Here is a 25900-nt window from a genome sequence, read left to right on the forward strand (position 1 = left end):
CCCTCCCTACTCCTTTTGGTTCAGATCTGGTTCAGTTCATTGTTCAAGAATGATCATTGAAAATATGATTTTCTAAATAGGGAATTCGATTCCTAGTTGAAGGGAGAGAAAAATTTTTGAAATTCACCCCCTTATTCCGCAATTTTTGGGTGTCCATGTGATGTATATCCTATCCCTTCAATTGCCCCCATTATAATTAATTAAGTTTCAGTAGAAGGCAAAGATGGGCGTATACTTGTTTAAGGATCTTAATTGTCATTTATAGGGGTACAAGCAAGATGCCAACTAGATGTTTTGCTGAAAAGGTCCAAACTCCTTCTGGAAGGGTCCTAGCTACCTAGTCAATGGTTGAAATTAAGGAAGAATAGTAGTAGCCGTGAGCACATTCCTATAGCAACCAGATTGATGCCCATTTGTACTGTTACATGGCCTTTAAGGAGACACTAGGTATGGAACTTATTGGTTGAATATTGACGTGGGCCGTTAGATCTGTACTCGGGGATGACCAGAGCTATCCAGTTTGTTTGATGTTATAGAGGATATATCAGATACAGGACTGACAAGAACTTTATGAATGGCCACTTTTGCTTTTTCAAAACCACGTTTTAAGGTTTTTATCGAACATATATAACTTGTACAAATAACCACCCTCCAAATTCTACCTAAATAGAGTTTGTTAAGTTCCACACCTTTGATAGATTCAGTAATGTTTTTAATTAAGAGATTCAAGAAGAGCAGAAGTAGTCACTGCACCTGTTAACCCATCCTCTGATTCATTCTCATAGAATCTTTTAATTTTTTGATAGTAAATAAAAAAAAATTATTAAAAACAACAAAAGAGAGAAGAAGTAATAAAGGATATGCAATGAATAACTCCCTCTTAGATGTAATCCTCACTTCCTCTCCAACTCTTATTTGCAGAATTGGGAATGCCCCTTTTAGTACTCCATTTCAAGGTTTTTAAAACTGACCCGGACAGCGAACCGGTCAGGGGTCCAGTTCTTGGGTCAAACAGTTGAACGAACGGCCTATTTTGACAAAAAAAATAAAAATGGTTAAAACCGTTGAACGGTTCGAACGATTCAAATGGTTTAACTGCTCGGGTCAACGATTTACTGATCAAATCAACATTTTTTTGCAAAAATCTGATTTTGGGGAAAACCGGAACCAATCACCTAACCGGTTCCTAGTTTTTCCGGTCCGACCATCCGATCTGATCCGATTTTGAAAACCATGCTCCATTATATTTCTAATTAAGAAGGGAATAGAAAATTTTCCACACTTTCAACTAGAGATATGAAATTTGATACATTTTTTGGCGAAAAATGTAGTGAAAACAGACATTTTCTAACCATGGTCGAAAAATGATAGTCATTTTTTAGGTATATGCATTGGCACTGCCTTCTGGCATGCCAAGACATTTCATTATTTTCTCTCTAACTCCTACTCTCATTTACATTTAATGTCTAACAATAAAAGGTGAGTCCTTTGTGGGATTCTAGTCTTACCATAATGAACCAAAACGGTTAAAGCAGGAGACCCACTTGTATTATATATATATATATATATTTCCATCTTTATTTATGTTTTCTTTTTGAAAATGATGGCTAAAACAAAATTATATGGTACAGATGTTTTGTAGTTATTATAAAGTAGGTGAATATTAGTTGTAGTTGCTGTCTTCTTTTCCATTATTTGTAAGCATATTTTTGGGTGTCAGTATTGTAGTTGCTATCTTTCTTTTCCCTAAACATAACTCAAAAACAAATCCTATGCTAATAATTTTCCCTAAACAAATCCAAGTTTTTTATGAGTTATTCGAGCCCAGCTCATAAAAAACTCGGTTCGGCTTAAACCAAGCTTCGAGCTGAGATCGAGTCTGATATATAGGCTCATTTGCCAATTGAGCCAAGTTCGGCTCATGAGGCTTACGAGTCTAGTATAATAAATAAATGATTTTTTATTAGATACATACATACGTACATACATACATACACACATATATAATAAATATTTTTTATTTTTATGTATAATAGTAAATAATTTTTATAATTCTTATTCTTTTGTATGTAAAATAAAAACATTTTTTTTATTTTTTATATATATAATAATAAATAATTTTTATAATTCTTAATTTTTTGTATGTAAAATAAAAAATATATATATATTATGTATAATTTTTATTTTTAGAAAAATAATTTGGCTTGTAGTCGAGTTCGAACTTGTGAACTTTGAACCGAACCAAGCTCAAGCTCGAGCCTAACATAGTTTTAGCGAGCCGAGCTCGAATAAGCAAGTATTCGGCTCAGCTCGGCTCAAATCCACTCCCGCAAGAGTTTATTTTTATATCTAAACAATTAATTTGCATCTGAAGTCTTATTAGACTATCATGTGGAGTTATTGATGAACTGTCTTTTGTAATGGTTCATTGAACATGGGTAGGAAGGGGATTCTTGTCACCATAAAAGTTTTACAGTTTTAGAAGTTAGGGAACAACAAATAAAACTCGTATAAATAACTAGCTTATAAATTAATGATCCAATCACTTAGTCATCAGAACAAAATTTGAGATATAGGTGGACCAATCAAAGCAATTAAACTCACTAAATTCAAGGGGAATAAACACTTGTATATTTGATTAGTTTCAGATAAATTAAGGTGGCAATATTTCAGACTTCAAAACCCCAAATTAGTGACATCAGGTAGGGAATAAAAATCTGCAGATGATATAGCAAAGTAAAATGCCAATGTTACACATGATTGACCCCCATCATATGCACATTCAATCTGGATGCATGGTGAGATGCATGCATTGAATTTGAAAGACAAAATCAACCAATTTGCCTTTCTTTGGGTACGTATACATTGTCTGAATTGTCTCTTACACTGAAAACTGTGTATACCCATTAGATTCTGAGTGTGATATAGAAACTTCAACTTCAAGAGAGTAAGAAGATCAGGCCGTTCGAAGCGTAGCTTTCAGAGACTAAAAATTGCACAATGGAAAACCCATATATGTAGTTCTGTTATTTTAATTTAGCTTTGCTTTTCACAGAAAGGCTTGCCTTTGAGTCTAGCTTGTGCCTTTCAACCATGAGCAGAAGTTATTGGCATTATCTATCGGACCCATAATCTCTTTCATAGACAACAACAAAAGGATCGATTCATGGAGAAACTGAAAGAAGATCTGCCTGGTGCAGCCACAAAGCAATGGGAATAGGGACAAGTGCTCATTCAGATCCTGTTGAAATTAATAAGATCTATTACCGTTCCAGATCTTCTTCTTCTTCTTCCAATGGGTGTGTGTCAAGTTCAACAGACAACTTTGGATCTAGGAAAGATGAAGATCAGCATTAGCTCATGTGCAACTCGGGCTCAGCAATGTTTCAGTGACTGTATAACGTTTTATTAGGCAAAAAAAACACTGCCATTCAGGCTTTGAGCTGAGTCTACATTGTCCCATGGTGGGTTAATTCCGTATCTCCTTGCTGTCTACAGTTCCCCCACACACCCTCCATTTGTTTCAGTGGGGTACATTATGTTGGATTTTAATTTCATAAGAGATTAAATCCAATGGATTTGATTGGTCAATTAAATGAGAAATTGCACTTATACATTTGATTGAAAAATTAGTTTTTTTTTTACAAAACCTAGTTTTGAACTTATCCTACATTGGAAAATTATAAACTTTGTTTTCAATATTTAAATAGAAGCTGATTTATATTCCTTAAAAATAGTAGCAGAGAATATGGGGATTTAATACTGCACAATGCACACGTGTGCCTTATTTAAACCAGCACCTACCTTTTCAAGTAACAAGTACAACTTTGAAGCAAATCTGACATGGTTAATTAGACGGGTGAAAACCCAGAAAAGGTTCCAAGAAGTGTGAAATGTGAACATGTTTCCGTAGAAGGGAGAAAATCAAGGCTACAAGAGAAAATGACATATAACAACTGACAAATGACAACCACAACAGTAAGGAGAAACATGGCGGTGGCAAAGTTTTCTGGATGGAGCTGGACCCACTTATCCGTTGCTATTTTATATTGATTATTAATGGTTCTAATTCAACTTGAATCTCACATGCATCGAAAGATCTATTATTAGAGATAATTAATGGCTTGAACCAGTGATGAAACCAAATATCAGAATATAAATTAATCAAATTTAATCTTTTCTTGAAGATAATTATTGAAGATTTCGATCGGAGGGATGCAGAGAAACTGTATGAACTTCTCGTTCATGACTGCAATGGCTTTCACGTTGTAGCTTTTGGCTTTTGTGTAAGGTGGGGAGTTACTGGAAATTCGGGTTCATTTTTGCATTGACTTTCCTTTGATTTCATTTCTGATTTTATGTTACTTAATCTCCAGTCAAACAAACAAAATAAAGGAAAATCTGAAACAAAAATCAATCAAAATTTGCACTGATACCAATTGCATTCCCATAATTTGGCACCAATGCAAAAAAAAAAAAAAAAAAAAAAAAAAAACTAATGCACAACTCAGTTTTCACATCTATTAAGTTCTTGAGAAAACTACCTATCATTGTATTTTTCACCAGATTGTAGAAATACAAACCCTATTTTTCCTTTTTTCCATCATATACAATTTTCACAAGCTAATTTAATCGATTAGAAGATATCTTCTTCCTATAAATCTTTGGATGATACACAACATTTAGAATGTTCTGAGAGCTCCACAAAATATCTTGCTCTTCCTTCTCCCAATAGACGGTATTAGAAACAAGCATGTGTTTAAAAAAGGCATATAATTCAAGAAGTTATATTTCTCTTTATCTTCTTTGAGCCCATTAAAGCATTCATTCTTAGAATAACATGAGTAAAATATCCTCTATGTAATCTATACCTATATATTAAAATGCAGTGTGCCAAGCTGGCACTTTCCTACTCTATGGTTTATTCCCAAAGGCTCAAAGCCACTTATTTCTTTCATAGTTTCTTCTCAAAGGCACCTATCTTTTATTCTGTTTTTCCTTTGAATTTTCTAATTTTAAAATTGGACAAAATAACTCAAGTGACCGATCACCTTTAAGAGTTTTAACACTCCTCATTAAAACACCATTAACTCTCTCTCTCTCTCTCTCTCTCCCTTTAACTCTATTAATAATCTCTCCTCATTAATTATGTCATTAACCCTCTCCTTCAATAACTCATGCCACTAATTCTCTCTCATATCCATTACTCCATTAAATTGCACAAAATTCCATTAACCTTATCTATATATATCCATTTGAGTTTAACTATATCTATCTACCTATCTATCTATCTATCTATATATATATATATATATATATATATATATATATATCCATTTTAATTATCAGTAAAAGATTAATTATATGAAATTTAGATATTCAAGGATATATTATTGTGCTAAATAATTTACTTCCATTTAAAATTATAATCAATTTATATTCCATTTGAAAATAATAAAAATTAATTAACCATAATAAAAATAATTTAGTAAGTTATTTAAATAAAATAAAAATAATTATTAATTATTGTTATTGATAAACATATTTTTATTAATATAAAAAAATAACTTAATTAATAAAGGGAATAAGATAAATTAAAATGAATCTAAATTTAAAAATAATATGAAACTAATACAAAATTATCTAACAACTATTAATTTTGTAATTAAATTTTATTAATTTAAAACCAACTTAAGATTCACTAAAATAAACATTTACATAATTAATTAAATTTCATAAGGAATTTAAACTTAATAAAAACTTAATATACTTAAATAAATTCAATTTTTACTAATTTAAAAAATCCTTAAAAAATATTAGTTTTAAACATAGTTTAATGATTTTAAAATCAATTTAAATTTCATTCAAAAGTAAACAAGGAAAATTATAAAAACCTCCTTGGGTTTCCTTGCAATCCTATGAAACTCTCCATTGTTTTGACCTTAACAAAAACCTCCCTTATTGTTTTGAAAAAAAGTGCAAATGCCTTCTTTAAGCCAACATTCCAAACAAAACATGTTGATGTAATGCATTAATTTTGCTTCACTTCAGCCTTTTTAAATTTGTCCAAGAAGAGTAAGGAGAATTATTCTTTGAAAGTTGTCTAGAAAAATAGATTAATGGAGGGTATATTTGAAACTTTAAATTATGTATGATAATTCATTGACAATGATAAGGGTATTTTGGTAACTTTAATGTCTTTGTTATCGAAGAGCCAAGGGAAATGAGGTATTTTCTCTTTTTCTCAAAACTATAGGGGATGCCTTTGTTAGGGTCATAACACAAAGGTGGTTTATAGAATTGTTATAGGAGGATTTTTTTTACAATTTTACCTAAAAAGAATACAATAATAATGATGATGATGATAAATCAACATCAATTAATAAAAAACCTTTTTTTTCCAAAAAATTAATAAACATTAACATTAAGATACAAAAAAAAAATACAGATTTATCTAGAGAATAGGAGATTGGGCACTCTCACTAAAGCACAACTTAGATTGTGACCGGATAAACTAGACATAACTCCAAAAATTAATACTTGAATTGAACTTAGATGGACACCATTTAATTGGAAATGTCATGATATAGCTCCATCTTCAATTTTGCTGATAAAGCCAGTACACCGCACGGGTCTTGACTAGCCTCCACTTATAAAGAATAGTAGCCCTACGAGATTGTCAAGACAATGTTTTAAAACCATCGTTCATCTGGATGGTTGAACCATTCAGCTTGGAAAACGATCAAGGTACTAATTTCATTTCAGCCCATAACCAATATTTTCCCAAAAACAATTGAATTGGTCAATGGCCCACTGATCCAGGTGATTGAACCTTCAACTTGTTTGAACCAAACAATGGTTTTCAGACCTTTTTTTTTTAATTTTTTAAATGTCGCAAGTTGATCTATTTGGACCAAATTGCTGACCCAGAAATTGGTAGCCAAAATAGTTCCAGTTTATGATGTTCTCTCTTTCTTTTCTTTTTTTTTCTTTTTTTTTTTTTGCTGTAATATATAATTTTTCTAGCTAACCTGGGTTTTGACTTTCCATTCTCAAATTCCATGTCACTTGACCTTCTTTTCCTAAAATTTCTTCAATGCAAAATCTTATTTATTCTTATGATTGAGATTCCCTTAGGCCCTATTTGCTTTTCAATAAGCTACTTACCCGGGTAAATACACATACCCATGTAAGTGCATTTACCCATGTTCTTTTATTTCCCATGTAAATAAAACAATGACCGTTTTAACCATAAAAATCCATTATTAAAAGGGAAATTTTTGTCCCATCCAAGTATTGGCAATTTTATTTACCCACTTGGGAGATGGGTAAGTGATATGTAGGAAAATAAATTTTTCATGGCCCCCACATAAATCTGAAAAAAGAACATGGGTTTCTTGGATCCCATTGACCAACTTTCTCCTCTCGAAATCCAAAATAAAAAATAAAAAAACTAATACCTCCTTAATCTCATTATACATGAGTAATCCAACATGGATCATTATATCATATTTATCTTATTATAGCCACCAAATGATCAGGTATTCATGAAATACTGATGAAAGTGACACAGAGGTTCATGAGTTTCCTTAATCTCAATAAGAATTACCATCTCCATCACATGACAAGCAAGAAAGACTTCCATTTTACATGTAAAAAAGAAAACACTACAAGGGCTTAAAAATTCTTCTCTAAATAAATAAGAATAACAAATAATGCCCTAATCTCCCAAACCTATAATGTTACACACAATTCTACCACTTTTCACAGTTAAAATAATACAAATATACATATAAAGAAACCCTAGTTGCCTTGTAAGGAGAAATCCCTACAACCTTTAAACTAGACCTAATATTTTTTTGGGATAATATCATATAAAGGCAACTTTTGAGGTTTAATATCAATAAAAGTAATATTTAAAAAAAAATAAAAATAGGTTAACTTTTTAAAAATAATATCAATAAAGGGAAAAAATATTGTTCATTATCTTCTTCTTGCCATTTCTTCACCAGCATTGTTGTCTGCCGCTACCTGCCTCCAGCAACGTTGCCAGAGGCAGAGGCGGCGGTAGGCAGCAATGGACGGCGGTGGCAAGTGGCGGCAGACGGCTATGCTGGTGAACAAATGGAAAGAAGAAAATGATGAACAGTGTTTTTCCCTTTATTGATATTATTTTTAAAAATTTAACATATTTTTGATTTTTTTTTAAATATTACTTTTATTGATTTTAAACCCCAAAAGTTGCCCTTATATGCTATTACCCCTATTTTTTCAGTTGGCTCCACTATGAATGCTTGCATATAAGGAAAAGTAACAATAAAAACATGGGCTTGTCTAGACAGGTCATTTAAGGAGATATAAGAATGGGAGCATAATTGGGGCCCTTTGAGGGCTCTAATACCGCCTTTCCTCAAAAGCCCCTAATATGGCTTTCAAATAAGCCCTTTCTTTTGGGCTCTTTCTAAATTAAAATAGAACAATCCCTTTCAAAGAATTAAAATGGAAAATTAATAATAATGATCTTTCAATCTCTATTATCTCTTGGGGCTAATCTCTAATAAATGGTAGGCTATAAGGTCGATGTAAAGTGGTGAAGAAAATGAACAACCAACTTATTGGTCCCCATGAGAAATGATCATGATCACTCACATCTTCCATCTAACTAGCAGATTAGGGTAATAAGTTCTTCAAAGATAAGATTCCTTTTTTCTATAGGCTCCGTTTGTTTGCGATACAAATGCCGGTTCGCGTTTGCGAGAATTTGTTTGATATGTGAAAAAGTAATGATTATTAGAGTAAAAATGTATTTTTTGATACTTGTACTTTGAAAAGAGAGACCACACTTTGCATCGATTTCAAACAAACAAGATGAATGCAAAAACAGTTTAAAATGTGAATCGTGTTTATATTCATGAACCGAAAAATGGATAAATATGTAATGTACATATTTGTGCTTGCATTGCAACCAAATGCAGCCATAGCAACTGCTACAACAAAAACAAACCCACCTATTTCTGCTACATGGAGGGATCTTGTGGATGATCTAAACTGCCTATCTGATAGCATACCCACTGTGGATTGGCCACATGTTCAATCGACAGCTTTTTGCTACTACAAAATCTCTTTTGTTATTGCTTTGAAGAATCGTTCAAAGTTGATCCGTCCAGGCCCAGGCCCAATTATAAGCTTGATAGATTTGGGGCTATATAAGCCAAACAAGGTCCAATTAGTTCATCTAAATTTGGGGCTAAACATTTTTATTTTTCCATTTTTTTTACTTACACTAGAGTGATTTTCTCTTCTTATATAAACAAATAAAATCGGCCAACCTGTACAGTAGGCCTAATGCCTAGTTCTGGTTTGGGCCAGTCCAGTACCGTTTTTTTTTGGCCCATAGAAGGTTTGGGCTTGAAAAAGCATGTTGAAGACCTGAAGTTGAACCACGTAAGAAGCTAAACCATAGTCAATCCTGATCCTGTACGAGCTATATATTTAGCTAATAACCGTCACATGAGACGGTGGGGACCTTGGATAGAGACAGAGAACTAATGATGGGCTATGAAGACCCCCACCTATATTATCAAATTAAGAAAAGACCCCATCAAAGGTGGTAAGGGCCCAGAAGACAAGACAGACAAAGATGGAACAACACAAGTCCACGTCAATCAAAACAAAGAAAATCGGAGCAACCCTAAGCACACGAACAAAAAGAGGAAATTAAAAGGAAAATTGAATTAATATCTCACCGCTGTCAAGCCGTAAATGGGTTGGTTCAGTCAATCGGTTCAGTTGCAGTATGACTAGTGGTGGCCAGAGCCCAGAAGAAACTCTTTAAAATATCTGTCCAAGAGAGGAGAAATGAGAAATCGACTTTGTTCCGACAGAGAGAGAGAGAGAGAGAGACTGCAATTTATCTTTCAATGGCGAAGGAAGAAAGGATGATGCAGATTGATCTTTCTCTGAAGTTAGGAGGCCGAGAAAGAAAAGAAGAGGAAGAAAAAGTCCAACTAGATGGTCAAGAAAGTGAAAAGCAACCAAAATATGAAAGGGAAGAAGCGAGAGAAGGAAAAGAAGAGCAACAAGACGAATCAGTAGTCAATTCCTTGAAGGAAAATTTGATAGAAGAGGTACACAGAAGACATGAACAATAATATATATCACTCACTCTCTCTCTCTCTCTCTCTCTCTCTCTCTCTCTCTCTCTCTCTCTGTGAAATGAATCAGAAGTATGTCTATAAGCTTACTGTTTGTGCTAATTAGGTACCCTGACGACTTGTTCTCATTTGCAACGACTAACTATCATTTTGAATTAGCACTCTGTGCTACAGATAGAGATGAACAGGATGAAAGAGGAAAACAAATTGTTGAGGAAGGTGGTTGAACAAACCATGAAAGATTACCATGATCTTCGGACGAAACTTGCAATCATCCAAGAAAATGAAACCAAAAAGGTAACTTCAGTGTTATTAAGTCACAGTATTGTTTCACGATAAAGTTTTCTTAATTTGATCCAGGATCCTCAGATCTTCCTCTCCGTCCAAGGAGGAGATGCCGACACAATTCGACCGGAACAAGTTCCTGAAATCCTAGTCGATAAAAATCAAACTCTTTCATTACCATCTGAAGCCAACAACCATGAAAAAGATGGGGAGTTAGGATTGTCCTTGAGCGTGCCATCTCATTTGCACCAACGTGAAAAGGATGAGCTCAAAGAAAAGATGATGACAAGTTTGAAACCAGAACAAAACAAGCTTCAAAAGATCGAATTGTCTGGAATTACAAGCCATCCTCCTGAACCATCTAACAGAAAAGCAAAGGTTACAGTTAGAGCAAGATGTCAAGCACCAACTGTAAGTTCTTGTTTTTTTTTTCTTTTCTTTTGATCTTTTAGAGTTAAAAGGGGAGCTATGGAGAGAAGGATCCACAGACCCTTCTGCCCTAGGTTTTTTTCTTTTTTTTTTTCTGAACAAAGGATCTTCTTACTGAGAATCCAAACCTAGTTAGCTAGAATTTTATGAAGAAATTGTTTGAAAACGCACAGATCCTAAACTTATACCAAAGGCTGAGGAGATAAAATTTTAAATTTCGTGTAGATTTATGATGGTTGCCAGTGGAGAAAGTATGGTCAGAAAATTGCAAAAAGAAATCCTTGTCCAAGGGCCTATTACCGTTGCATGGTAGCTCCAGGATGCCCAGTGAAGAAACAGGTACCTTTCGATCGATCCCATCAACAATTTTAGATATCATTATCATCATCTGTCTCTTTTTTTTTTCCATATTTTGTATTAAAATGGTTTAGGCAATTCTATTCAAACCCATGTATTGAACTCTTCTGTTCCATATAAATACCGTTTTAATCAGGTCCAGAGATGCCTAGAAGACATGTCCATACTGATTACAACCTATGAAGGGACTCACAACCATCCATTGCCTTTGGGAGCAACCACAGTGGCATCTTCAGCATCTGGAGCAGCCAATTTCCTGTTACCATCTGGAACTTCAGGTGCTGCAATTCCAGGTGGAATCATCAATGATGCAAGAATTTCCATCCCATACCAAAACCCACATTTAATAAGCCCTTTACCCTACTCATCATCAGCCATCAACAACATCAGAGGCTCCAGTAACCACTCTAAAGGAATTGTTCTTGACCTGACCAACAACCCACAAGAACAATTTCCCATTCCTAGTTCATCTCATTCACAAACAAAACTGACTTACCCTTGGATGCCTAGCAACTCTTTATACAATAACTCTGCTGGTAGAACTGTTAATAAAGTTGGCGAATTCCCAAGCCACCAACTTTCTAGCAGTCATCGAGGCATGGATGAGAAGCAGTGGAAGATGCAAGAAGACAAGTCATTAACTGAAAATGTCAGTGCTATTGCTTCAGATCCAAAGTTTAGGGCTGCTGTTGCTGCTGCCATTACATCATTTATCAGCAAAGAGAACCCAAATTTCCAGCCTAAGGAGCCTACTCTGGTTCATAAGGACGCCGAGCATGGTGGCTCTAGTAGCAATAAATGGTGTTTTGAGTCTCTTCCTTCTTGTAGTAAGCCACTTTGGCATTTGAGGTGAAGGAAATTAAGACCACATTCTGCTATAAGGTAATCCAAGGAGATATATATTTACATGGTGAATCATTTTCGACTTTAGATCTTCACTAGAAATGCTCCTTCTGCTTGTTAGCAGATTCAAATATATATCTTTTCTATGGTATCCTTACTAGGAAAAGGGTCGATCTTTCTCTTTTATTTTGGGAATTTCAATGTAACTGAAAACCTCCTATATATATCTGAATGTTGAAATTTATGAACCACTAATTATTCAGTCTTATATGACTAGGTCCTACCTGTTTGTCTTGTCAGTAGTGATGGGGCTACGTGTTTTAGTCAAACATGAGATGGAAAGCATGAAAGGGCATTTATTGAAAAGAAATTATAAAATAAATAACATGATATAGCAACTGATTCTGAATGCAGCAGCTGAATGGCATAGAATGGTTTAATTTCTCATCTCATAACAAAAACAGTTTAACTTAACAGAAGATATTGTCAATCTGGCTCTGATACCACAGTTGTTAAGGAATATAAAGCACCATAGAATAAGCTCAAGATGAATGGGCAACCATGGCAGGCCGACCCCTTGTATTTATTGAGTAAACAATCATGATTACAATAAAACTCTTTGAGAGTTTTAGATAGAATACAACAAGAAAATAATGAGATAAAAAAGATAAGTAGATTAAGATAAGAAAAAGATTCAAACTCATAGGAGAGAAGAGCTTGATCAGATTCAAAGAGTTGGATCAGATTCAAACTCCCTAATAGGTGGAATGATCGATACTAGTAGCAGCACAAACATGCATGCAATGAGTTGGAGTGATACAATTAATATTTTATAAATTAACTTCTATAATATAATAAAAACTCTTAGAAACAAGCTTGGTTCAGTGGGTTATAACCAGAATTCTAATACTTTCTAAATAATCATCTTAAAGAACTTTATACATTATTAGTTTCTTTTATTGTTGAAATGATTAATACGTTATTAGTTAGATATATATATTAGAATGTATTTTATATATGGAAAAGATTGTCCTAATTGAGTGTAATAGGGAGCTTCTCTACATGGTGTTTTTTGATGATAAATAAAAAAAATATATATTAAAAAAGAAAAAGAGAGTGCAAGAAGAGGTGTCATGTCTTGCCAGTAAGGTTCTCTACATGGCTTTATTTTTTCATCATGGAAGATTAATTCTGTGGCTAGTTCAGACATCTGGATTGGACATATGTTATTGGTTTCTAAAGTCTGAGGTGGTGTTCGGTTCATGGTTCTAAAAAAGGGTGGTAGGTTCAAGAAAATATAAGACCAGACAATTAATATAAAAGAAGCTGTTTCATTTACACATACATACTTTCACTACTTTTGATATATATATGATCGCTATTAAGCAAAAAAATCATGATCGGACCTTTGTTATCTTGCATGAATGAACCATGCTTTCAAAAAATGTACTAAGTTTTTCAGAAAAATGACGTAGGGTAAATTTTTTGGACCAGAAAATATAAAAGAGAACATTTTAGTTGTGCTTATACTCTCTCTACTAACTTTTAACCATATATTTGGTTGCTATTAAGCAAAAAAAATGAAAACAACAATGTGTGTCTAAGATACATCATATGACTTCCATGTTATGCATCAATGAACCATGCTTTCTGGGTGAAAACATGATGTTGTACTCAGAAAAAAAAAAAAAAAAGGGTTTTGCCAGTTCTAGAACCGTGGATTTAGGGATGGCAATTTTCCAATCCTCGATGGGGATTCGATTTCTCCGATCCGGTGGGGTTGCGGATGGGATTGAGGTCCCCATCCTACGTGGATTGTTGGTTCCAGAATCACCAATAATTTAAATAAATTTATTTTTCAAAAAAAATACTGTTATCTAAAAACATTTTGGGGATTCAAGTCCCTACGGGGAATTCATCCCTATCGGGAATCAGGGATGGATGATAAATTTTATACACAGTGGGGATCGGGGATGAGAATGGAGGTTAATTTCATAACCGGGGTCAGAAACAGAGAATATGATCCCCACCCCATTGCCGTTCCTACATGGATTGTTGATTCCAGAATCACCAACAATGTAGCTGAATGCATAAAAAAGGATTTCTCATTCTAGAACCAGCTAAGACATGGAATCAACCATGAATGAAACACATCTGAGTTATCTACATTCTTACCTTGGATATATATATATATATATATATATATATATATATATATATATATATATATATATATGGATTTTTTTAATTAATAATAGAACTCTATTTTTTTTAATTTTTTAAAATTTCTAACTTAAAAGTTTCACACAGAAAGAGATTATCTAGAAAATGTGGCAAGGCTTTTTGGTGTAAAATTTTTGCTCCCCCCCACCAAAATTCCTAATGTTTCAATTTTGGTTCAATTAACACGGATAAAATTAGGGGAGGCTCTGAACCCGCTCACAAGGAGACTAGGTGTGTTTGAAAGCTTTTCTTTCATAGACTTTCATTTAAAATTTAGGTGTTTTGGGATGATTTTTACCCTGAATTTATATTAGGATAGGAAATGAAGGATTACTTTTGAATCCCAAACTTATATGGTAGGCCATCTAGATTCCTTCACTTTATGATCAACTAACATAGTTACTTCCTGTGCTTCAAAAAAAAAAAAAAAAAAAAAAACTTTTCATAATACAAGTTAATTAAGCCATCCACATACAAGGGCTTCTTTTTGAATATTTATACACTGAATGATAGCTGTGCACAATAAACGGAACAAAGAAAACTGTATAGCTTCATATTTGAAGATAAGAGATGTGAGAAAATGATTTAAATTATAGCATTAAATAAGATTTTTACTTTCAGGAAAATTGTAAGTCAATTTTATGAAGAGAATCAATTATTATACTATTTCTTGAAGGGTAAAATAGTTTGAGGACAAACAATAATTATCATACTATAAATTGAATGGACAAAATTGTCCTTGAAAAAGCAGACAGAATTAATTGATTCTTGCTATTGTGTATAAGCTAATTAGATATACAGTATAATATTTTTGTTTAATACACATAACTTAATTAAATGATTAAGATATGGTGAAATTCTACCAAAAAAAAAAAAATTCTTCAACTTTCCCCTCGTAGAAAATCCACTCCTCTTGTTTAACCGCTCTACATTTTTTTATCCTTTCATTCTAGAAGTAGAACGTTCATGGTTTTCTAAGCAACCACTTGTACTTGAAATTCATTATTAACTAGAGATGAAGATAAAAGAGAAAACAAGCATGAGAAGACAGGTTAGAGTATGAAGTAGCTAGCTGTGATTAGATGGGTAATGGCTTTTCTAAAACTTAACATACTGAAATAAATGTGTTATTCAAGGTCATGTGAATATATGTTTTTCTCCCTAATAAATTTACCCAGGAAAATAAATTTGATTACACCTAATTGGGCTAGGGGAACATGTGCCTTACTGCTGATATGCTCCTGATTACTCCCACCTAAGGAGGGAGACATAAACCTTAATTATAAGGATGCCTGTGTGTTGCACTCATAGTTGGTCAAGAAAGAGAGTTCATTAATTACATTTATCATTATGGTTCAGGGTGTCACTGGACGGGTTTTGGATTGGACCCCATCCAGTTCAAACGGATTGGATGGACCAACAAAGACATATTGGATTGGACCAATTCAGTCCAAAATATTTATTAGATTGGATTGGACCAATTCAGACAAGAAAAACTGGTTCCGTTTCACCTCAAAATTGTTTTTGGTCAAAAACTATTGATTTGGTCAGTGAACTATTGATTCAGGCGATTAAACCATCGAACCATCAACCCGGATAACGGTTTTTGGCCTTTTTTATTTCTTTATTTCTTTGTCAGAATGAATCATCCATTCAAACCGAACAGTCAGACTATACAACAAAGGAACCGGTTCTCATAACAGTTCCCTATCCGATCTGATTTTAAAAACCTTGGTTATTTTCTGTGGTATTTCTTTTTTTTTTTTGTTCTTTACTTTTAATATATGCAAAAATTGTATGGTATAGAACGGAAAATTTCCATTATTATCGTGTGGAAACATTATTTTCCCGTAAAAATGTTTCATTTTTTGAAAAATATGGAAATTATCTGACAGGTTATAACAGATAGAGAAAGGAAATTGAAAGGATTCATTCTAACCACTTAGCATAGACATTTAAAACAAAAAATCTAGACAATACATAATTGAAAAACATCTATTTAAACACCCAAAATGGTGACGCTGTTCCCAATTAATTTGTGGAGTTATATTATTTCTTAAACACGTTAAAGGAGGATTTCAACTATTGAGCTCAAATACGTATACATTTTATGCAATAATAGTAAATTGTATTTTCTCATGTCAACCAGAAACAAACATATTAATACGATATTGTGACCAAATAATCTAGATATATGAGGAGGATGAGCTGGATATATATATACCACCAAGAAATGGACCCACCCATAGTCAATCAAATTCTGAAGAAAGGGTACTTTCATTCACATTTATTTGCATGTAAGGCTCAGTTTGGAAGGAGTATAAATACAAATTTGTAGAGGTATAAAACTTTACATTTTATATTGTTTTGTATATACCTATACTGTACATATTTGTATTTAATAATCCTTCCAAACTGAGCCTAAGGGAATCATCTAAAATGTCTAATCCTTTAAGTTTTCAAAGTAAAAGGATGGATTAATTTGACATAGGACGGGTGCTATAAGGCTACCATTTAGTCTGGTCAAACTCTGCTATCTGCTACAAATGACCTACAGACATTTGTAACATTGTATTGAGCTATCACAGACATGCATGTCCCAAGATTCTAGCATTTTGGCCAGTATCCCTCTTATGAGTTTCATTGTTGCAACAGTTTCACATTCTTTGGGATAGAAAATTTCAAAGTCAATCAAAAGGACTAAGCGTGCATTGTGACAAGTCCATCTTTCTTGTAAAAACTTATAAGCTTCTACCATGTACAGAAAATACTTTTCAGATGGAGTGAATGAGAGAGAGAGAGAGAGCAACAGAAATATACAGAGAGGTAGAAGTAGTATAGAACGATTTCAGGAATCCTGCAGAGATAACATTTATGGCTGGTTGTACCAAGAGATCAGTAGAGCTACCAAGAAGATGCTTGACTAAAAACTTGAAAATGTTTGACTTGACTGGAATTAAGATGCTTGACTAATGGCAAGTGTGAGCCAAATTTTGTGCAAATAGACCACGTTTGTTGAATTTATCCAATACAAGTACCTCCGTTCACATACGCAAATATTGCACTAGGGTTTTCTGCTAATTCATACGATTACGTAGAATTGAAACTGCTAGGCAGTACAGATATATTAGATATAGATAGTGGAAACTGGCCAAGAAGCTATTGGCTTCTAAGTACAATGTATTGAATACCACATATGAGGTACATTTGTGGCGAACTACGTGAACTTAGGAATGCTACCAGTTTGGTTTTCACTACTTAATTTGAACACCGGACATCAGGTAGGGGTGTCAATTGGACTGGATGTGGTCCAATTTGATCCAGTCCAATGTGAGTCTATTATAGATGGATCAGTTCTAATCCAATCCAATGAATATTTTGGACCGGTCCAATTTAACGTTCGGACCACCATCCTATCTGTTTAAGTTTATTTTAATTTAGATTGATTTCAACTTAAACCCAGTCCATTAACACCTATATTTTTATCTTAAAATCAAAAGATTGGATATTGGCTTAATCCAATCGAATCCAATATAAATTTATTATAGACGGATCAGATTCAGTCCAATTTAATAAATATTTTAGACCAAATTGGTTCAATTCAATATGTCTAATCCATCTAAATTGATTTTGGACTGGACGGGTTGAGTCCAAAACTGGTCCATTGACACCCTTAAGTGTGGGCTCAGCTGGACACAAAACCATTTTAGGTCATTGGATTCTGTCCCATTAGATTGTTCAGACTCACCCAATAAAAATTATAAAAAAGAAATTCAAATTAAAAAAAATAAATCGGACTATCTTTAAGCTATTTTATGTAAAAATAATACATAATATTGGTTATTAACTGATGAGATTTGTTTGACCAAGTCAACAATTTTAACAGCTTCAACTGTTCTGACTGTAGGTTCCTGCTTCGGACGGTGGTCCATATCCACTCCAATCCGAGTTTGACAAAACTACCAATTGTCGGATTCTTACCATAATAAGTAAATTCCTTGCTGGACGTACCCCACGAGATGTTTGCACATTCCATGAAAGTGAATAGAGAGAAAAAATCGAAGTAATTTCGAAGAAATAATCTTATCTTTTACTAAATATTTAATGGGTATTTAGAGTTGTGCTAACACTGATCGAATAGATTGAAAATATCTCCTTATGATATAAAACACATAAGGAAATGCACTGATGGAAGTAGAACTTAGGTGTTTGCTCGTAGAAATTAATCACATATCAATAGTGATTGTGACTATCTAAAGTCCCTTTCTAAGGGGAGTGTTCTTCAAGTTGATTTTGTTTTCAAAAATAAAAAACAATTACCATATCAACAAAAATTATATAATTTTATTGACATAAAAATTGTTTTTATTTTCAAAAACAAAACCAAACATATTGAAGATAACCATTTCAATATCCCATCCAAAGATAATTTGGGTCATTGGAGGGTGCCTAAACTATACAGGATACTATGGATTTGATGCATCATTTGGGTAAATTTTCAATGGGTCCGAATCCTTACCTGAATTCGATGTGATTGAAATTCAAACTGTGCAATCCAACTTGCAGCCGTAATCGTTTAGATATTTTCAAGTACATGTCCTATTCAAATACAACTTTTTCTAAATTTCAATAAAATATAAGTGGCTGCCCCCATGGAGCAATTTGTGAGATTAAAGAACATATGCTAGAATTCCTTGTCGAGAAGTGATAGTTACGGAAGTTGAACAACAAATTAATCAAAAAAGCTCATGCAACCTCTCCACCCCACAGATCCAATAAACTGTGGGTTGAAACAATGAGTGCACCAAGAACATTGGTTAAGGTCCAATTAATTGATGTACCATTTTCAGTATATTTTGATTGATTTTAACAGTTACAATTAACCACATCTTATAGCATATATATGACACTCAAAATGACACCAAGACAAATTGTTAGTTGTATCTTGACTAATGCCTTCAGGGCACTGTCTCACTAATACTGGAGGAGTTGATTAGTCAATTACTGATCAATATTCAATAATTTATCAATAAATATGGGTCTGTTTGGCAGTGTTTTTTGCACGGTCTTTCAGCTGTTTATAAGTCGGGAAGACTGACTTTCAATCTTTTTCGTTTGTCTCTTGGAAGATCAAGCCACTAAAAGGCGGTGCATCGAAAAGATGTGAGAAACTCATTTCGGGTTGATTTTGGAAAGTTTCAAGTAAAGTTTCCCATGTCTTTCACATTTTAATCTCACAAGGAAAGATGCGGAGAGACGCACAGAAAGACGCGTCTTTTGACTGTCAAACTGTCTTCGAGCTGTAGCTGCCCAAATCTGATGTCAAAAGCTCAATGTATCTTTTAACTATCAGATCTACAAAAAGATCTTCTCAAAAAAACGTGCTAAACAGGCCCTATATATATAAGCCAGATGAGAAAGTTCCTCTTATTCTCCCACTAAAATTTCTATTTAATGGTCAATCATCTCAGTAGATCTAGTCCTTACTGTAAGAAAGTAAAAGATCCAAGTTGAAGTTGAAGAGAAGGAGTTCATGTATTAGGTTTTCTCTAAGCCCCTAGATTTTAGTTGGGCCACAAGATTCTTACCATAACAATTAAGTTTGCTTTGACTTTGACGTCAGAACAAGTAGCAATTTAAGAGTGAACAAAGCAAGCAGAGAATAGACCACAAATTGTACCCATTAGTCCAACAGACAGTGGACTTGAAAAGCAACTTCTGAAATATATGTTTACCCACGTAAGCAATTCTTTAGAAAGAATTCTATAAGATTAAATATGATAGTGAAATCTTGTTGATTGGATCATCCTCCATACTTGATTTTTAAATAAGTTGAATGGAGAGACTTCCATGGTTGTTCTGTTATTTATCTTTATTTTTCATTTTCTTATCAAAAAGGGGATTTTTTTTTAAGGAAAAAGTCTAAACAACCCAACGATCTTCCACATGGCAACTTGTGGGCCTAAAAGAATCTCCCATATTATATTTATATATACATACCATTGACTTACTGACAATGTCTGAAACTTCACGGAAACGGTTTTATGAATCAAAAACCTGTCTTTTGTTAAGTCTCCATCTAGCTCATAACAGAAGGCGCAAACGCCTGACCCAAAATATATATAATTTTTAAATGACAACAATGACCTTGACCCATTTCACATCTTCATATTTAATTTTAATGTGACAAAATGCCCCTACCATTATACACATGCTACCAACCTATTACCCCTTATCTCCCCTTCCCTTCCCCAATAAGAGTGGAAAAAAGAAAAAGAAAGGTCTACAACTATGACCTCTGGCCTTCATCTCTAGAGTCATGGAACTTGCATCATTTGATCTATTTTTCTGTTGATCAAATTACTCAAAGTCATACATTATCTACACACTGATCTGGTTATCCATTGGGATGCCAAAATCTAAGCGCTTATCTTGATTACTTATCTATTTGAAATCAGAACCATCCACTTAATGCACCAAGATATAACATTGATCTTTTCTCATGTTCATACATTTTCTTAGTTCAGGTGGGTCCTATAGGTTGGTGACACTTTAAAAATTTTTATAAATAGCCATTACTCAAGGATATTTTCTTGGGTAGATAAGTACATAAATTTCAAGGTGAACAGTTAGATAAATTGTAGAGTGGTAATTTTGCTCTTTTCACTTGTCATTTGATGAACTTTGACAGGATACCCTTGGAGGTAACTACGAAGCTCATACATTGTTCATAAAGTCAAGGAAAGTTTTAGATGATTTCCCTCGAAGAATGTGCATTTGGATGTATCATCATTAGTTCCAAAACAAGGTTAGCTATTGAATTTAGGGCCCGTTTAGTTCACAGGAATAAGGGTTTTGAATCAGAATCAGAATGTTCTGATTCCAATAGAATTGGAATCCTATTTTAATTCCTACTGGAATGGCATTCTCTTATTTGAGGGAATGGTTATTCCCTCCTTCCTTAGGAATGAAATTTTATTTCAATTTATTCCAATTTTGATTTCAATTTCTGTCTGATCTGAATAGATTATGGAAATAAATCATTCTAAATCTGGTTCGAAGGGATATTGATTCTGGTTTTGATTATAAATCAAACAGACCCTTAGTTGATTGGGAAATCTTTTTCATATCAAAAATCAGGAAGATGAAGGAGAAAGAAAGAATTCTTAATTTGGCCAGTACAGGGGTGAATCATTGCTAGACTGACTCATATGAACAAAGATTAGCTGAACGTGATGGCTGTAGAACCAACGATAAAGTTCCACAACAGTAAAAAATGCATGGGATCCGCATCTTTCACAGTGGACCCATGAACTTATTACTAGCATGGAACATTATCATTGGTTCCACAAACAGCTGAGAAGTCATTGCGTTCGGCTAATCCGAATTCGATTTATGCATACATATGCATATATGTACATGTGTGTGTGTATGTATGTATATATGTATATATGTATATATGTATAGAATGGGAAATAAGAATGGCAACGGGGTGGGTTCGGGGCGGGGATTACATTCCCCATCCCCGACCCCGACCCCTAGTGGAGAAAGGAATCCCCCTTCCATCCCTGACCCCAATGGGGATGAATTCCCTATTGGAGACCCGAATCCCCGACGAACTAGAGATTGAGAGTCTGAGAGATTGAGACAGTGAGATTGAGAGTCTAAGAGAGAGAAAGAAAGAGAGAGGACCATTGCGAGAGCTGAGGTTGGCGATGAGAGAGAGTCCGAAGGGCGAGGCGACGGCGATGGCAGTCGGTGATGATGGCGAAGGTTGAAGGAAGATTAAATAACCGAAACTCTTCTTTGAGTATCTCTTCTCTGTCCTCTGTCGAGACTTGAGTATCTTTGTCCGATGTTCGACAATGACGAGCAAGTGGCAATAGCCAGCGATGACGGTCACCAATTGATGAATCGACGATGAAGGAAGATGAAGCTAGGGTTCTGTCAAAGACTCGAAGTCGAAAGGTTTTACTATTGAGTCATCGAGTGTTTTATTGTTTTAGTGTTTTACTTTTTTTAAGTTTTAATCTTTTAAAAAATGAATAATAATTATTATAATATATAATATATTATATTATATTATATTATATATATAATTATATATTAATCAGGGTCGGGGTCAAAGCGAGGATTGCATTCCCCATCCCCGTCCCCAAACCCGATCGGGGATTCAGGGATCGCCCCATCCCCAACCCCGACCCCACCAAATAACCCCCCATATCTGACCCCGTCAGGTTGGAGAGTCTGGGTGCTCGACGGGAATGAGAAAAATTGCCACCCCTGGTGGGAAAGATTGGATGCTCAACTTGGGCCCATATAGGGCAGGCATGGGCCTTTATTTTAGATCCAGTATCCGGGTAGTGCCAAAGCTTGGTCATACATAATATCATGTATAATGCCTGGCCTGATACATGATCATCCCTATTTCAAAGGAAACATTTGTGTACACAAATGCTAATAAAATTTGACAAGCATCCTAATGAGAGACACTTATATCCACATCATGGATATTCAACTCATAAGTGGATTTGTTTGCATAATTCACACTTATATCCACATCATGGATATTCAACTCCCAAGAGTAGTTATCCACACCACAATTCATTATGCCAAGATTATGGAGAATGTGTAGCACAATTATCCAAAAAAAAAAAAAAAAACAATCCCTTAACCCCACAAAAGAGCCAAGCTTCTAGTGCCAATACAACTTCGATATTTTCTCTTTTCAAGATCTTAGCCAGGACATTTGATTTGATATCAAGTGCGAGCTATACAAGGCTTAGTGTAGTTGAAGTTCTAACTTACCCAAGTTAAGAAAGTTGTGCTTTTAAGGAAGGCTTGGAGTTAGGGATGCAAGTCGAATACCGATCTGAAAAAATTATAAAGAATCGGGCACAGGCCCTTGGGCCAGACCCAGTCAAATTTTAGTAAATGCTTATTCCAAGCCCACCCAAGTTGCATCCTACTTGGAGCCAACTCATTGAAACAAAGACTTTTCCCACCCACTCCCCTCCTAAGCCAGAGCCAACTAGGAGAGGTTTTACAGGGGCCTATCCTTGAGAGATAAGACACACCTCTTACACATCCTTCCCAGTTAACCCATACTTTATTGATTTCAAATAGTCAATTATGACCAACCCCTAGCCACTGAATCCCCTCAACACTACACTAATTTCAGATTACAAATGAAAGCCTTGTTTAGTAAGGTTCCTCCTTAAGATCTGGAATTTCCAAGATGCCAAAAAGTTATTTAAATCTTGTTTCTCATTGTCAAGCATTGTTTAGTGCCCTATTGGTGCTCGGGGTTTTGCCAAAGTATTGGTAGCCATTCCAAAACACCATGCCATAGCCCATAAAATCTACCCATTCTCACCAAAGTATTGGTGCTCAGGGTTTATCCTCCATAGTTCAAGGTCTATTAAGCCCAGCCCAGGAATAATATCCCTAGAGAGAGAGAGAGAATTGAGGTTTTAATTCTTTTCAGGTCTTTTGAGTTTAAAGTTTAGTACACATGAAAGCAATTAGATTTTAAATAATCATAATACAGGCTCTCAATTTATTATTGTTTCTATGTTATTACTAAAAAGAAATTTTCAATATTGCGTGCGCATGTATTATGCCTGAATTACCTGGATGGGTTGGGCCTATAATGGAAAGAGACCCAGTTTTTATTAAACAGAGACTGATAATTGGCCCAGACCGAGCACCGACCATAGTCTTATTCCTCAGTTAAAAGTTAAAACATTTGTGCTATGTTTGGTTTGAAGGAAAAAGTTAAAACATTTGTGCCATGTTTGATTTGAAGGAAAAAGTAGGGAAAGGAAAGGAAAGTTGGGGAAACCTTCACAAATTTTGTATAAGTTTCCCTACCTTTCCTATCTTTTTCCTACTTTTTCTTTCAAACCAAACATAACCTTAGGGACGGAGGGTCCTACTTGGGATTTTGGGCTGGGTAGACTTGCAGCCTATTTAGGAGAAGCACCAACAACAGACAAGTTTTAAAGGGATACCTGTCACAGATATGGCTGGAAGTCGGATGCCCAGTTTGAAGAATTTATACATCATCAAGCCTGAGCTTTCTTATGCCCATTATATTATTGAAACTCTGAAAGGGAGAGCTGTTTGCTATATTCATGCAAGGCAATCAACTGAGTTGAATTAGTTACCTGAAATATTTCTGGCTCTTCCACACAAATTGATCAAAAGTTCCATAAATCATGGACTAAATTGTTGTATCTTTTTTTACTACAAAGAATGAGCATCTCTAACACTGGCCTAGATCTAGCTATAACTGGAACAAATTTAATTATCAGAACAAAGGATAAACAGGTTTCATATCAGGATGGAAGAAACCAAAGTTCTGCTCAACCCCAGCTGGTTTAAGATCTTCATTGAACATGGCAAACATGAATGTGTCCATGAGGTGTTCTGGCCTCCTTGGAGTACCACCCCTCGTCACATGATTGATGAGGTTCATATTGTAGGTCTGAGCATTAGCAATACTTGTATAAGGCTCATTGCCGGCGCTAGGCCAACCGCTTTCCGATATGGCAACAGGGACATCTGCTGCATCAATCTTCTCCAATGCTGCATTGAAGGCATCAACCATGGCATCAAAGAGGTTATAGTATTTTAAGCTGCCATCCACAACAACAGGGCCCTTTGATTTGAACAATGCATAGTCCAAGGAAATATGTGTTGGATCAGAAACATAGGAAAAGTAAGGGTACACATTGATCATGAGGTGTGCTCCAGTATGGAACAAAAATGTTGCAATTTCCTTCATATAACCAGCCACCTCAGGGGTAAAGGCTCCTGCTGAGGGAGGGTAGGATCTGCCAAGAACATTAGATGGAACAGCTGTTGTGACCTTAACTCTATCCAACCCAATTGAAAGGAGAGCATTGTAAATGTTGTTCATGGCTGGAGCCACATACTGGGCATTGGGACCTGGTATCACCTCATTACCTACTGTGATCCAACCGAATGAGACATCATTCTTATATGGGAGGACATTAGAAGCAACCCAAGAATTGGCAGCGTCTTGGCTCGACGAGAGCTGCTTCAGATCGCCATTACTCACACCTAGGGAGACTAGCAGGTTGGAACCTCTCAAGGCTTGTAGTGCTTCAGTGCTGGGATGATACAGTCTGATCATTTGAATTTCACTTCTCTGATAGAGGCTTACTACATCCTTTGGGGATGGCAGGTTATCCCCCATCATCCCATAGCAAACTCCAATCATATGGCCACCTGCAAATTTTTCTAAGTTTGGTTATCCTTTTTATTCATGTTTCAGAAACCCGGCTGGGTCAACCTGGTAGTTGGACAGGTCAGTCCAAGTGGATGGTTAAACCAGTGAACCCGATGGATCTCAATTCTCAAAGAAAATATAATAAGAAAGACTGACATAATTGTAGGTTTTGTTTATCTGTCTAACCAGATAGAGTGTCCTATTTGCTTGGAGGGCTGAACCAGCTTGTTAGGCTGTCATTCTTGTTTCATGTACAATTTGGGTTTGGTAGTATCATAGTTAGCTATTAGAGTTTAAACTGTTTCTACTAGGCTTTGTTTACTTAAAAATTTGTATTTTTAGTCTCTGGAAT

General features: G+C 34.7%; 1 protein-coding gene and 1 pseudogene across 1 annotated transcript; one reads left to right on the forward strand and one right to left on the reverse strand.

Moving 5' to 3' along the window:
- Positions 1-9866: 9866 nt before the first annotated feature.
- LOC148874169 (WRKY transcription factor 72A-like) lies at positions 9867-12323 on the forward strand. Its single transcript, XM_088966300.1, has 5 exons — positions 9867-10127; positions 10314-10451; positions 10515-10850; positions 11094-11207; positions 11362-12323. The coding sequence occupies exons 1-5, from the start codon at positions 9921-9923 to the stop codon at positions 12076-12078; spliced, it is 1512 nt and encodes a 503-aa protein (XP_088822426.1). The 5' UTR covers positions 9867-9920; the 3' UTR covers positions 12079-12323.
- A 12280-nt stretch (positions 12324-24603) lies between these two features.
- On the reverse strand, positions 24604-25539 carry LOC148874170 (glucan endo-1,3-beta-glucosidase pseudogene; annotated as a pseudogene).
- Between the last annotated feature and the right edge of the window lie 361 nt (positions 25540-25900).

This window comes from Nelumbo lutea, chromosome 1 (assembly GCF_056320005.1).
Source record: "Nelumbo lutea isolate HS-2025 chromosome 1, American lotus-T2T, whole genome shotgun sequence".
Taxonomy (NCBI): Eukaryota; Viridiplantae; Streptophyta; class Magnoliopsida; order Proteales; family Nelumbonaceae; genus Nelumbo; species Nelumbo lutea.